This window comes from Epargyreus clarus, unplaced genomic scaffold, assembly GCF_041222505.1.
Source record: "Epargyreus clarus isolate Ecla_fem2 unplaced genomic scaffold, WU_Ecla_fem_2.2 ptg000035l, whole genome shotgun sequence".
Lineage (NCBI taxonomy): Eukaryota > Metazoa > Arthropoda > Insecta > Lepidoptera > Hesperiidae > Epargyreus > Epargyreus clarus.
In genome coordinates this window covers 5,668,199-5,681,817 of record NW_027332240.1, presented here as the reverse complement: position 1 = coordinate 5,681,817, position 13,619 = coordinate 5,668,199, and the positions used below count along the sequence as shown (strand labels likewise).

Genomic DNA, 13,619 nt, shown 5'->3' with positions numbered 1-13,619 from the left:
TAATTTATTTGCCTCTTGGTATCGTTTATTAACATTTGAATCCATTTCGTAATTATAAGTTTAATAAAGCACATTATTCGTTATTCTTCTATGTTACTGCAGTATATTTTGGTCAAATATTTGCATTATATGAAATATTTTGTTTGATGATAAGATTTCCCAAAAATTAGGAACGGTAAATTATTGTTGCAACACCAAATATTTCGTCCAAAAATTCATATTTCATTTATTGTAAAAACGATATAACTTTTTGTAATGTACTTTTATATAACCTGTATAATATACAAATAATATTAAAAGATTTAAAATATTTGTATGACCACTGCAGTTCTATACAATTATTTACTTTTATTTTTTAATTTGTTAAACAATTTTAATATCATCAAAGTTGTTAAAAATTAATATTTTTGTAATAGCACTTTGCAACTGGCAGTTGGCACTTCAGTCATAAGCATAAGTGTCACTAACGTCAGTGTCACTAAAAGCTGCTTCATAAGAATCATAAGTTTCATTAGCTGCAGCTCTGCATTTAATTTTCAGTATTATATTTGAATATAAAGTTAACTTATTTATATTGTATTGTAATTTCAGAACGTTTGTTCAGTTGTTGTTCGATTGTTTACTATTATAAATACCTATCATAAATTGGCTATCTTCTGGAATTACATAGGAATATACTCTGAGTAATCTATGTATATTAAATTTCCCGGGATTTTCCCAAATTTTATAGGTAATAACAATTTAAGTAGCCTTATAAAATGTGTTGAGACTGCTTTTTGAAGTAAAATAAAATTCGAATCAGCGATTTTGTTTAGAAATAAACTGCTGAATATAAATTAGCGCAATTTCAGCCGCCGGCAATGTTTAAACTGTGTTACGTTTCGTGTAAACAGACCTTGTAGTAGGTTTAAATTTATTCCCACTGACGTCGACGTTCTGCTGTTTAAAATGAAGCCTAATCACAATGAAAATGAGTAAGTAAACATGATGTTTTATTCTATTATGTATGAGTTGTTTGTTTCAATTATTCATTTCATGTCCTTTATGTTTTCTAAGTACCTACTCACCTGCTTTGAAGATTATCAATTATTTACTTTATGCCTTTTTCTAAATCTTATAAGACTTGCCTGTTATTAAGAATAATATATCTATTCTTTCAAATAAATTATGTGTATTTAAAATACCACCATTGCCATGTTATTAGATTAAGTACTCTTCATAATTTAAAGTATTTTTTTATTTATATAGATAGCTTAGACTTCATAATTAGTTGAAGATTATTCATATTTAAGACAAAGCTAAGGGCTTACAATAAATCAGAGGCCATTTATCTATTTACTAAACAATTTTGAAGTAGCTTGAACTATGTCTTAAAAAGGGTCAATAGCAATAACACAAGGTAGGTATTTAAGATTCTTCATTTTTAATTGGCATTAAAAGAAATGGCATATATTCATTCCATTAATCTATAATCTGGTGGGAATCTAGTCTTCAAACACAAAAAACAGGTCAGTAAAGTTTGAGAACCACAATTTCCGGGGAAGATAGCATAGTAATTTAGGTATATAACATATCCTTACTAAATCCGAAAGTAACTCTGGCTGTCTGTCTTTCCGTCTGTCTGTCTCTTCTTCACGCCTAAACCACTGAACCGATTTGAATGAAATTTTGTACAAATATAGTCTGAAACCCGAGAGAAGACATAGGATAGTTTGTATCCCGGAAATCCCACGGGAACTAGGGATGGCGATCTAAGATCGATTAATCGGAATATCAATCTTTTGGGCCAAAAAGTCGATTATTTTAATCGATATTATTAAGGATTGAATCATAAACTATGCATTTGATCAAGTGATGATCTTTAGCAAAGTTGTTTTCCATGAGCCCACGAAGGTTTCAGAGTTGGTATGATCAATTTTCTCCAGATGGAGCCACTTTCCTTCCAATGAAGGTATGAATTTTCAGTTTTCTGTATGTTAGTATGTCATATTATTTACTTTTAAACGCGGGCGAAGGCGCTGGCAAAAACTAGTAATAAATAAAATTAAATTCTTGGATTTATCTTTTGCCTATTGCTAAATAATTATATTAAATAAGTAACTATCTGTACAATAAACTTGTTTTAAATTAGTCACTATCAACATTTTTTCATTTGCATGTATTGTAAATGATAAGAATATAATATTATGCAAAACAAGGTAAATAGTTTGATTATTCAATGTAATGTGTTTAGAAATAGCTAAAAGTAGGATGTAGCTAAAAGTAGGATATATTGCCTTTTCTAGTTTTGTAATGAAACCAGTGTTATGAAATTTAAGTCACAAACGGCTTATTAGTAAGTTCTTTTTTTTAATTATTGACAAATAAAAACATTTTTAGAGAAAATTTACGAATACATAACTAATACTACATAATTTACATAATAAATAAATAATTATTTCTAATATTTTAGGGACATTTTAGGGAGACGTGGCAAAACTTTTTTACGCAACTATTTCTATTCTCAAAACTGGGTACATTTTCTTGTTAGGAGTGAGTAATCTTTACTAATCAATGAGAAACCCTTAGAAAAAAGTAAGTAGTCTATAGTTAATATCAGGTGGACAGACATCCCTTATTTTTTTATCTAAATGCATAGTAAATCCATATTCAAAATTAAGATATAAATAATTAAGAAAACTTAAAGATCAGAGCTAGCTAAGAAATTAGAATTATAGATTGATCTTTTGTCTATGTTTTATTTTTTAAATGTTTTTATCTCTGTTCAAAACCATTTCTCTCTATGACATCAAACTGGCTATGATATTAACATTCCCTTCCAATTTAAATAAAATTGAGCTGATTAATATCACAACCATAAATCTTATGAGTACATTGAACTCAGCAGTGCTTCTTCTATCCAATGAACAAACACTTGAGATCAATTTATCAATTAAACTTCAGTATCTGCACTGTATATACGAAGAGATACAGATATTAGTACAAGTAGTATGCAAGTAAATACTTACGAATTACAAAATACGTATATGTTTAGAAAAATAATATTTTATATCACGGCGTGCGTAAATGGACGTTTTACGCACGCTTCGCGTGCGCAAAACCCCCATTTCCGACCCCGTAATATAAAATTTTATACAACACGCGGACGAAAAATGTTTTTCTGACTCGTGTGATTGCAGTCCTCGCCTGCGGCTCGGCCTGCAAACTCACACTTGTCAGAAAAAAATTTTTCGTCCTCGTATCGTAATGTACTATTTTAGCAGATTTTATATTGTCATGTAATTTGTGGAATTTTTAAGTTTATTTTTTCTTGTGTTTTATAAATGCATAAATGAATATTATTGTTGAGTTCTTTATCAAGGTTGCCATTAAAAATTGCTTTTAATTAGTTAGTCTCTATTGTAAATAAAGTTTACATTGATTTTTATATTGCAAGTTTTATATTTTGTACTATACAAATAATCCATTCTACTTTAATTGAAATTATAAATGTCATGTATCTCTGAGGTATGCAATGTATAATGTGTTTTTAAAGCTCCAAATGTGATATATTTTTTTTATTTTTCCCCGAAAAAACTAACCGAAGTTTTGTGTTCCCATAAAATATGAGATAAAAACTGGCAAGCTCTTTTATTGATTAAAAATAATTTTTCTGTGAAACTTTTTTATATGAGTAGACTTTTTTCAATTTAAAACCCATCAATCATGTATTACTAATATCCTGTCGTGTGTTACAAAACAATGTTTCACTCAACAACTTTGATACGACCATTGATAAGCTAATCTGCTGGTAATAGCGAATTTGATAACTGCAGTGACCCGGCAGCCTTCGCAGCTGGCATACGTGTATACGACCGCCATTGAAAAAAAAAAGTTAGTATTCTATTTTCGAATTTGTTTATTTTTTTAATGCTTTACGCGCGCGCGGAATTTTGGGCGGGAATTGGAATACCATGAACGCCATTTTAAAGGAAGTTAATTTTGTAACTTGGTTCTCGGTTATAATTGTTTTTTATTTCGATATTTTTCCGTGTACGCTTACATATGAATACGTACGTTACGTACTTACGAATATTAGCATGAACTCGGCTAATATTTTAACTCTATAGGTTTTTATGGAATAGATGCCGTAAAAGCAAGTGACAAATTAGTGCCTCAAATTCAAAACCTAAATCGAACGAAGCACCTTTCGTGGTCCGACCACTGACCGACACCACCACTTCTATTTCGGCCTAATAACGACTACGTTTAGTTGTACCATATTCTGGTCATAGATTAGTAAAGATATTTCGCCGCCTTGAAATTGAATGAAGCCACAAACGGCTTATTAGTAAGTTCTTTTTTTGAATTCTTGACAAATAAAAACATTTTTAGAGAAAATTTACGAATAAATAACTAATAATGCGTAATTTACATAATAAATAAATAATTATTTTAAATATTTTAGGGACATTTTAGCATGGAGACGTGGCAAAACTTTTTTACGAAACTATTTCAATTCTCAAAACTGGGTACATTTTCTTGTTAGGAGTGAGTAATCTTTACTAATCTATGATTCTGGTTTAAAAAGTGTGGTAATATGATTTGGAGCAACGTTTACCAGGCGTCTCATCTTAGACCTCGGAAGCAGTAACAAATCTGTAGCCGACCATAGGTAGGACTACAATCTTGTCCCTGTGGTATCTCTTGCCTGTCGTAAGAGGCGACTAAAAGGGTGCTTCCGGGGTAGCGGGCCGTAAGAGTGGGAGCTCGAACCACCCGGCCAGCCACCCCGGGAAGGACGGCGGCTCATGCTCACCTGGGCGGAGCCCGATGTTGCAACGCGCTTAGAGGACTCCGGTTGCGTTCCTTGGAGATTCCGGATCCTTGGAGATTCAGGAGCCCGCATCGCAGCTCCGAGGACGGCCACCCGGGGGGGTTTTAAAAATATCACATAACCCCGTGTCGCTCTCACGGCATAGGGTACCTTTTAAAGGTTTCCCCCTCGTGAAAAAGGTAAGACTACAATCTGGGATTACCTATACTATTACTTAATCAGAATTCGACAACAAGACAGACAGATAAAATTGTTCCATTTTTTTCATAATTATATTTATCTTAAAAATAAACTAAAAATGTTCGATGGTTTGAAATATATTGTCAAGGTGTCCTACACGATAAGTTTTATACTTATTACAACTAATCCATAGTAAAACGATACCGATAAACAATCTTTGCTAAGCAATTCAGTGTAAAGTGCCTACTGTAGGCAATTGAACGACCTTTTTATCCTTCGATTCATCTACACTAATATTATAAAGAGGAATACTTTGTGTGTTGTAATGAATAGGCTCAAAAACTACTGGACCGATTTTAAAAATTCTTTCAACATTCGAAAGCTACACTATCTACGAGTAACATAGTCTATATTTTATATGAAATATATTTGATAAATAGATTTTGATAGAAAATATTATAAAACGCCGATTTTTTCTTAATACAAAGTCCCATAAAATTTTAAAATCCTGTTTTCTTGTATAGATATTTATTTTATATTAAAAGATTATTTCAAAGGTGGCATTTCTGGAGTGAGTAGATATAGTAACTGGGTTCCTACTTTCTACTTACGTAAAATTGTAAAAAATATAGATTCATTAAATAAATTAAGTAGTAATTAAAAGAAGTAAATCTACTCGTACCACAAACAAGTTAACAATTAAGTCTACAAATCTGTTCCTGTAAGGGTGAAGAAAAAATCGTAAGGAAACTATATTTTTGTAGAATTCTCTCATAATGTTCTCAAAGAAGTATGAAAATAAACTAAATTTAACCTAACTAAAAAGTACCTACCCTAATAAGTTTGAAATTGAACTCATGAGTGTAGATTTCCATAACAACACTTAAAAGTATGTAATTAATAAAGATAAGAAAGATTCAGTCATATTATGAGTGATCAAGAGGTCAGCTTTGCTTGACGTGGGGCCACAACAATATTATATAATCGTGGAAATATATTACTTAGCGACTAGTAATAATCTATTCGTATAAATAATTAAAAGTGGTACAACTCATCCACTCCCCGTAGGCGCGAGAATCATTTTAATTTCAGTTATGTATGTAAAGTCATCCACTTGTGTTCTCGTGTGAAGGATGACAAATATACTTTCCACCGTTATTAACAATTAATCTATCTAATGTTTTTCCAACCAAAGATCCATATTTGATATTTACTCCATACAAGAAAAGGGTGATATAACTTGCTAACTTCCACTTCTAACTTATTCCTCAGGGGTAGCAAAGCATCTATAGTCGAGTCCATCGTCGGCAGTGAACCACCGATACGTGGACTGCATGTTCGGATATTTTTTTGCGTGATTCAAGACATAAATAGACGATTATAGTTTCATAATAGTATAGATTGACCGTTAACATATGTGCACTGTTCCTGTTTATATCTCTTTACCTCAAGTCTGTACCTATGTCTGGCTATTTGGCAACCAAGCATACTACTGAAAGAGTTTCAGGCAATTAATTTGCGGAGCGTATTGCCATGTATTGTAAAATATACTGCTCAAAATGGGTATTAAAATAATATGTATGTACTTTGGGACTTTTCATAACAAGTTACTGTTTTGGCATATGTTTTTTCCATTTGGTATTCATATTTTCTTCAGAAGACATACATGAATTTTTGTAACCGCCCGTTGTTATTAAAATTCTGAACTTTTGCATTTTCGCACATAATACACTCCCTATACCTACCCTAAAAACATATGTTGCTTATTATAATATGATATAAATTTGAATAAAATCTCATCCTAATCTGTTCAGTACTTTACTTGAATATTTCGCACTGAGAAACAAATGACACACTGACAATCATTCAAAAGTTTTATATCGAATTTTAATAGATGACCTCAGGGAAAGGAGGTTATTGTAAACGGACGAACAGACAGACGTACATATTAATTATTATTACACATTTTTTTTTACATGTATTTAAATTAAGCCCACGGTAACCATGTGGCTGAAACGTGACCACTAATTGGAGAATCCTGTCTCTGTTATCTTAACTGATAGAATATTAAATTATACAAGTAGTATTACCGTATCTTGCTTATCAAACATGCTGGGCCAAAGTATAAATGTTTTTACTATCGATATACAGATATATCACTTTCATACGTCACAAACCTTAAGAATAGTTAACATTAGTATGTTTTTCTAGGTACGTTTGAATATGTATATTATTTTTACAATTAAAATTTACCGCCCGGCCGTCTGTTTTGGGGGGCCTCCAAAGGCCTCCCGTTCCCTTGTAGACATTTGTAAAAGCTTGTAAAATTAGAGCAGCTTTTTAGACTGGGGACCATATTAAACATTTCAGTCTCCTCCGACGAGCTTTTGAAGGTGGTAGAACCCTTTGTGGTTCGACTCCGGCATCACCGCCACACCTATTTCAGCCAAATAACAGCAGTGATAAGCCCTGCTGTGTTCTGGTTTGAGGGGTGTGGTAAGGGAGACACAATTTTCCGAGACGGTCCAGCTTTGTCCTCAGGGGCAGCGGCGCATCGGAGGCCGACCTCAGGTAGTAATATCTAATCCTATCTGGGTTTGATTACAAATGTCCATCGGCGGCAGTAGTCATTTACAATCAGATGGACTGCGTGCTCGTCTGCTAATCCTACATGATTATAAAAAGCTTAGTCCGCCACTAGTTGAGACTAAGATAAAGCATACTTGTACCTATATGCTTTACATTGTACAATATTACAGTAATGTTCAACGGCACGTTTTACACGTAGTGTTCGTGACAAATTGACTACATTATAACTATTTTCTTAATTAACCCCGCTTGGTTCCACTCACGTCACTCGTACAGTTTTCAATTACATGCGTAATATAGATGTACTATTTTGAAACTGTTCTTTGTTTAAACGTATTACGTAGAACCTATGTTAGATTTTGTTGAAAGCTGTTGTGTTCAAAAGTTTGTCATTGCACTTAAAGGTTTGTATGTATAGTGATATTTTATCTCGCATCGATAACGGGATCCGGAGACTTTACAAAAGACACAGTGTCATTTAAATTTGTATTGAATGGGAGTTCAGCTTTAAATGGTCTATGCTCTGTATGCAATGACGTGATAGATATAAACGTCATCGTCGGCAACACATTAGTATCCTACTGCTGGGCACGGGTTTCCTCTCAGAGTGAGAAGACTTAAGTCATAGTCTACCGCAGTGGCCAAGTTCGAATTGGCAGACATCTTACACCATTGACATTTTTTTTCCTTATGCGTATAGGTTTCCTCACAATGATTTCCTTCACCTTTATAGCAAGCTATAACTTATTTCAGCACGCGCGTAACTGAAAAATCAGAAAAGCGTGCCTGAGTTTGAATTTCGAACATTATAATATTATTACTGTGACGTTGAGGTGAATGTGGGTAGGTGGGTAAATGTCTCGATCGCATACGTCACTACTGTCATAACGTGAGTGCCGGCAGTGAGTAAGTCTATGTCCGACCGTCGGCCCGAGTGGACGTGTGTAACAGTGCCGGGGACACTACAACTGCCTCCGACATCCTACAAGTAGTCTAATAATTAATGTTAATGGTTGTTTTTTTGTTTTCAGTACGATGACGTCAGCGATACTGGTGACTGGCGGTGCTGGCTACGCCGGCTCGCACACTGTCGCCGCGTTGCTAGAGCGACCAGACACTGATGTCGACATCGTGGTAGTTGACAACCTGAGCAATGCTTATAGGTGAGTCGATATAAGAAGTTAACAACATAGGAGTGAGGGCAGTTCCTGCTTTAGCTCCTCCTATCAGGTGTAATTCATTTTGTTTGAAAGGAATGAATAAGGTGGAAGAACCCTTTGTGGTTCGAGTTCGAATATAGAGACACCACTTCAATATCTTTTTGTGTTATAATTTCAGTTTTAACACTGCTGTCTTCTGGTTTTTCCAAGGCATTCCAACTTAGTCTTCATCAGTACCAACCCGTCTGTGGTCTACCTCAGGTATAATCTTATCTGGGATTGATTACAGATGTCCACGGGTAGTATACATTTACCACCAGGTAGACTGCACTTTCGTTTGCTACTTCTAAATTAAAAAAATAATATGAAAATATATGTAATTTTGAAATGAGCCAGTTTTCTTTTATGAAGGAATCCAATATTCACAAAAAAAAATACTCTTTGAAGTAGCTTGTACCTGTTGTACTCTTGTGTCAACAAAATTATTTTTTTGTTCGCAGACCAGAAGGACAGAAAAAACCTGAACCCCTTAGGATAATAGAGGAGATGACAGAGAAGACGATACATTTCTATGACATTGACATTCGGGACGCTGCTGGACTCTGTCGAATTTTTGAAAATGTGAGTAAAATGACATTACTTAATACATATCATTAATAATTGTAAATGTAACAAAATTGTAACCTTATTAGTAATACTTATTTGGATTTTTTTTAGTTACAAGGCGTTCCAACTTAGTCCTCAGGGGTAGCATAGCATATGTGGGCAATCTTCCATTAGAAACTAATCTTATGTTGTGTTGATTACATGTCGATGGGCTGATGCTTGCTAAAGTTTATAGATAGATAGAATACTATTTATTGCACACGTACAATTGAATATAAACAATAAGCAATATACATACACAGGTCAAGCAGTATGCAATAGTCGGTATATAAATATATAAGACATTTGTATATCTTTACGATGATATTGAAAGATATACAAATGATCATTGATCATTTCTTCTTCATAACATGGTGGTAGTTGTATTGACAATCAAAAAGTACTCTGTAAAGAACCGTTTTTGAATACAAAAAAATGATTTGATTTGATTTCAGCATAACATAGACTGCGTGATTCACTTCGCCGCCTTAAAAGCAGTTGCGGAGTCGGTGGAGAAACCCCTGGAGTACTACCAAGCGAACATTACAGGAACATGTACTCTTTTCGAGGTAACTATTAGATTGAAAGTAATTTTGCGATGGTAAAAAAGCGGTTTTCGGTTTAACAAATTAGAATAAAAATCTAGACGTTCATTAGCACTATAACATCTGTCTAATAAGTCTCAATTTTGGGAGTAAGCATAGGCAATATTTATTAAAAAAAAAACGAACCTAACCTAACTAAATTGTATCTTGAGGTGATGCGCAAATACGGCGTCCACAAGCTGGTGTACAGCTCCTCGTGCACCGTGTACGGCGAGCCAGAGCGCCTGCCGCTAGACGAGGGCCACCCCACCGGCGCGGGGCTCACCAGCCCCTACGGCCGCTCCAAGTACTTCTGCGAGGAGATCATGAAGGACCTGTGCCGCAGCGACCCGGTGAGTGCACTGTAGGGGGTCCCGAGCGACCCGGTGCCTGCCGCTGGACGAGGGCCACCCCACTAGCACGGGGCTTATTAAGTTTTGATTTTTTTTTTGTATTTTAATGATTAAATTAATTAATTATTGCAAACAATAACATTCTTCTCTTATTTATTCTGGTCCATCCATATTACTATTAATTATTATATTTTATGTTAAAGTTGTTTAAATACAAAGTGCTTTAGTAATCGTAAAATTAATCAATTCGTAAATATGTCTTCAGAAATGGATGGTGATATCCCTACGGTACTTCAACCCTGTCGGCGCTCACCCCAGCGGCAAGATCGGCGAGGACCCCAACGGGATACCCAACAACCTCATGCCGTACATATCGCAGGTAACTAAAACTATTTTAATAAGAAGAAAAATATGTATTTTCTTAAAATTGAGCCTTTTCCTTTAATTTATCACATAACATTACTTCCCAGACTTTGATCCTTATAAGCGACACTATCAGATAGTGGAATAATATAAAGGGTGTAATTTTTTTCAAAATGTACTCGTTCGATTTCCGGCTAAGGAAAAATATATTATAAAAAACTAATGATGCAGTTTTAGTTTTTATCAAAATCGGCCTCGTAACTCCTTTCAGCATTTTTCGCTAATCCTTATAGTTCCGGATTTGTCCCTGAAGGCGTATTTGAAAAATTCACCTGTATATGTTAATACAATTACATCAATATCAATACATCATACATTTCATACATTATTTACACAGTTTACATTATATTGAAGTAATTAATGATTAACGTATGTAAGATAATGAAAGTATAATCACGTCAATTTTATATTAACAGAAACTTCTAGCGTCACCTAACATCTATTCCTACCCTAATTTTCTATAACTACCCTCTGCCACTAAGTCACATAACCGTTACAATTACCAGGTGGCGGTAGGTCGTCTGAAGGAGCTCGTAGTGTTCGGCGCGGACTACCCAACGGTGGATGGTACCGGAGTTAGAGACTACATACACGTGGTGGATCTAGCTGAGGGCCACGTTAAGGCTGTCAAGCTGTTCAAGCAGAAGGGCTTTAGTGGCTTTCACGCTGTTAACTTGGGTGAGTTTGATTATATGTTAATTTCGTTTTAGAATATTAAAGATATCTTTATACTTGTATATTTGAGTATCATTATCACACTAGGTGATAATATTTTTGAAAGATGGTAGACCCACTTCCGAGTTGGTACCACTGCTATACTTTTTCTAGTATTAAACAATTCTTGCGTTTCGGTTGAAGGTAGTGTATGCAGGGTAACTTATACATGAAGCGACTTTTTTAATCCTGAGTAGAGGGAGCGCATGAGTAGTATAAGATAGATATATAATCATGGAAATAGTTACAAATGTCCATGGGCGGCAGTGGTATTTTGCCTAATGATAATGGTGGTGCAATAGTGAAATACTATATATGGTGACAAAAAGTTTAAGTGACGGTGGAGTCACTATAGTTTTTCAATGTACAAGTAAACAGTCCAAGGACTAGATTAAATAAGTTATTCAAATATTTCTTAGCAAAGGAACCATGAATACTGTACATGTCATTATATGATTTACGAATATGAGAATAGGAGGTCATAAACTTTGTAACACCCGACGCAAATAAATTATTCTATTCTACGACAGGCACCGGCACCGGCTACTCAGTGCTCCAACTGTTGTCCGCGTTCGAGAAGGCGAGCGGTCGCAAGATCCCGCACCGCGTGGCGGGCCGGCGCGCGGGCGACATCGCCGCCAACGTGGCCGACCCGGCGCTGGCGCAGCGGCTGCTCGGCTGGCGGGCCGCTAGAGGCCTGGCCGACATGTGCGCTGACACCTGGCGCTGGCAACGGACGCACCCGAATGGGTATAGGGGGGAGTAGGGGGTGAGTGAGTGAGATTGTAAGTGTGTGTGTAAGGGTTAATAGAAAGAGCTACTAGGATCCTGTTAGTGACGTCATAGTGAAATCAGAATTTAGAAAATGAGGATTAAGGTAAAGAAACATTTGAGTCATGATATAAAAAAATACACACGATACAAAACATTATATAAATATATAAATATCGATTTATAAATAATGATATTAAAAGGAAAAATAACATTAGCGTCCCTACCATGGAAGCACAATCTATAAAAAAAAACTCTGTATATGATCAGAACTGCTCAGTCTTAAAAATGCTACTCTCGTTTAAATCGGAAAACACTCTGTTTCATAAACATTGCTATACCAACGTTTGAGTCTATGTACGGTGGTAATATCATACGTGGCGGACCCGGCGCTGGTGCAGCGGCTGCTCGGCTGGCGGGCCGCTAGAGGCCTGGCGGACATGTGCGTTGATACGTGGCACTGGCAACGGACTCATCCGAATGGGTATCGGGGAGAGTAGGGGAGTAAATGAATGGAATTGTGAGTGTGTGTGTGAAGGTTAATAAAAATAGCTACTAGTATCCTTATAAGTGACGTCATAGTTGAATCAGAATTTAGAAAATGAGAATAAATGTAAAGAAACAGAGATGGCGCTAGTGTCATTACATTTGATTCATAATTACTAAAATTACATAGTATACAAAACAATAATATTACTATCGGTGTATAAATAATGTTTAAAAAAAAAGAATGTGACACCACGCCACAATTCATGCGCAACATACAAAATATGGTAATTAAAAAGAAGCAGATGTAACGCTGATATCACCACATTCTATACAAAGTCAAAAGTACAAAATCGATTTCAGAAAAACAGTGTTGGCTCTAGTATGTACTCGTATGATTATGTATGAAGGTGTGATCTTAGCGTCACTGGTTTGTATGGTTAATGAAACTAATAAGCTCTAGGACGCTATTAGCCGAACCACGATATCTATTTATAAACATAACGTCTTACTTTTATAGTATATCAGTATGTATGTCAATTTAGAGAAATAAATGTGCGCTACCAAACGAAAATAAATAAAATCTAAGTAAAGAAATACTATTTGTATGATATGTATGAGAGTAAAAAATTATAGACAAAGATGAAGCGCTAAGTAACAAAAATCATATTTAAAATTAATTTTATTTGCACCAAGATACCCTTTAAATAAATAATACACAGGAAATTTAATATTGAAAGCATTAATATATGTATGACGGACCCTGTAATATAATAAATATGTTTTATAAAACTACTTATTCTACTAATAAGGGGAATAGTCATAGAGTTATTACAACAGAAATATACCTATTTTGTTATTTCATATGATTCTATGTTTTATGTGTAAAAAACTTTGT

General features: G+C 34.8%; 1 protein-coding gene across 3 annotated transcripts; it reads left to right on the top strand.

Annotated features, from left to right (window-relative positions):
• Positions 1-511: 511 nt before the first annotated feature.
• Positions 512-13,413, top strand: Gale (UDP-galactose 4'-epimerase). 3 transcript variants are annotated; one of them, XM_073092315.1, is made up of 9 exons: positions 512-730; positions 852-974; positions 8,617-8,748; positions 9,246-9,366; positions 9,846-9,959; positions 10,148-10,327; positions 10,593-10,706; positions 11,257-11,428; positions 11,995-13,413. In XM_073092315.1, the coding sequence occupies exons 2-9, from the start codon at positions 949-951 to the stop codon at positions 12,228-12,230; spliced, it is 1,095 nt and encodes a 364-aa protein (XP_072948416.1). In that variant the 5' UTR covers positions 512-730; positions 852-948; the 3' UTR covers positions 12,231-13,413. The 3 variants fall into 3 exon arrangements, with proteins under 3 accessions (XP_072948416.1, XP_072948415.1, XP_072948417.1); XM_073092314.1 differs by having other exon boundaries at positions 512-974; XM_073092316.1 differs by lacking the exons at positions 512-730; positions 852-974 and adding an exon at positions 3,785-3,873.
• The last annotated feature ends 206 nt before the right edge of the window (positions 13,414-13,619 follow it).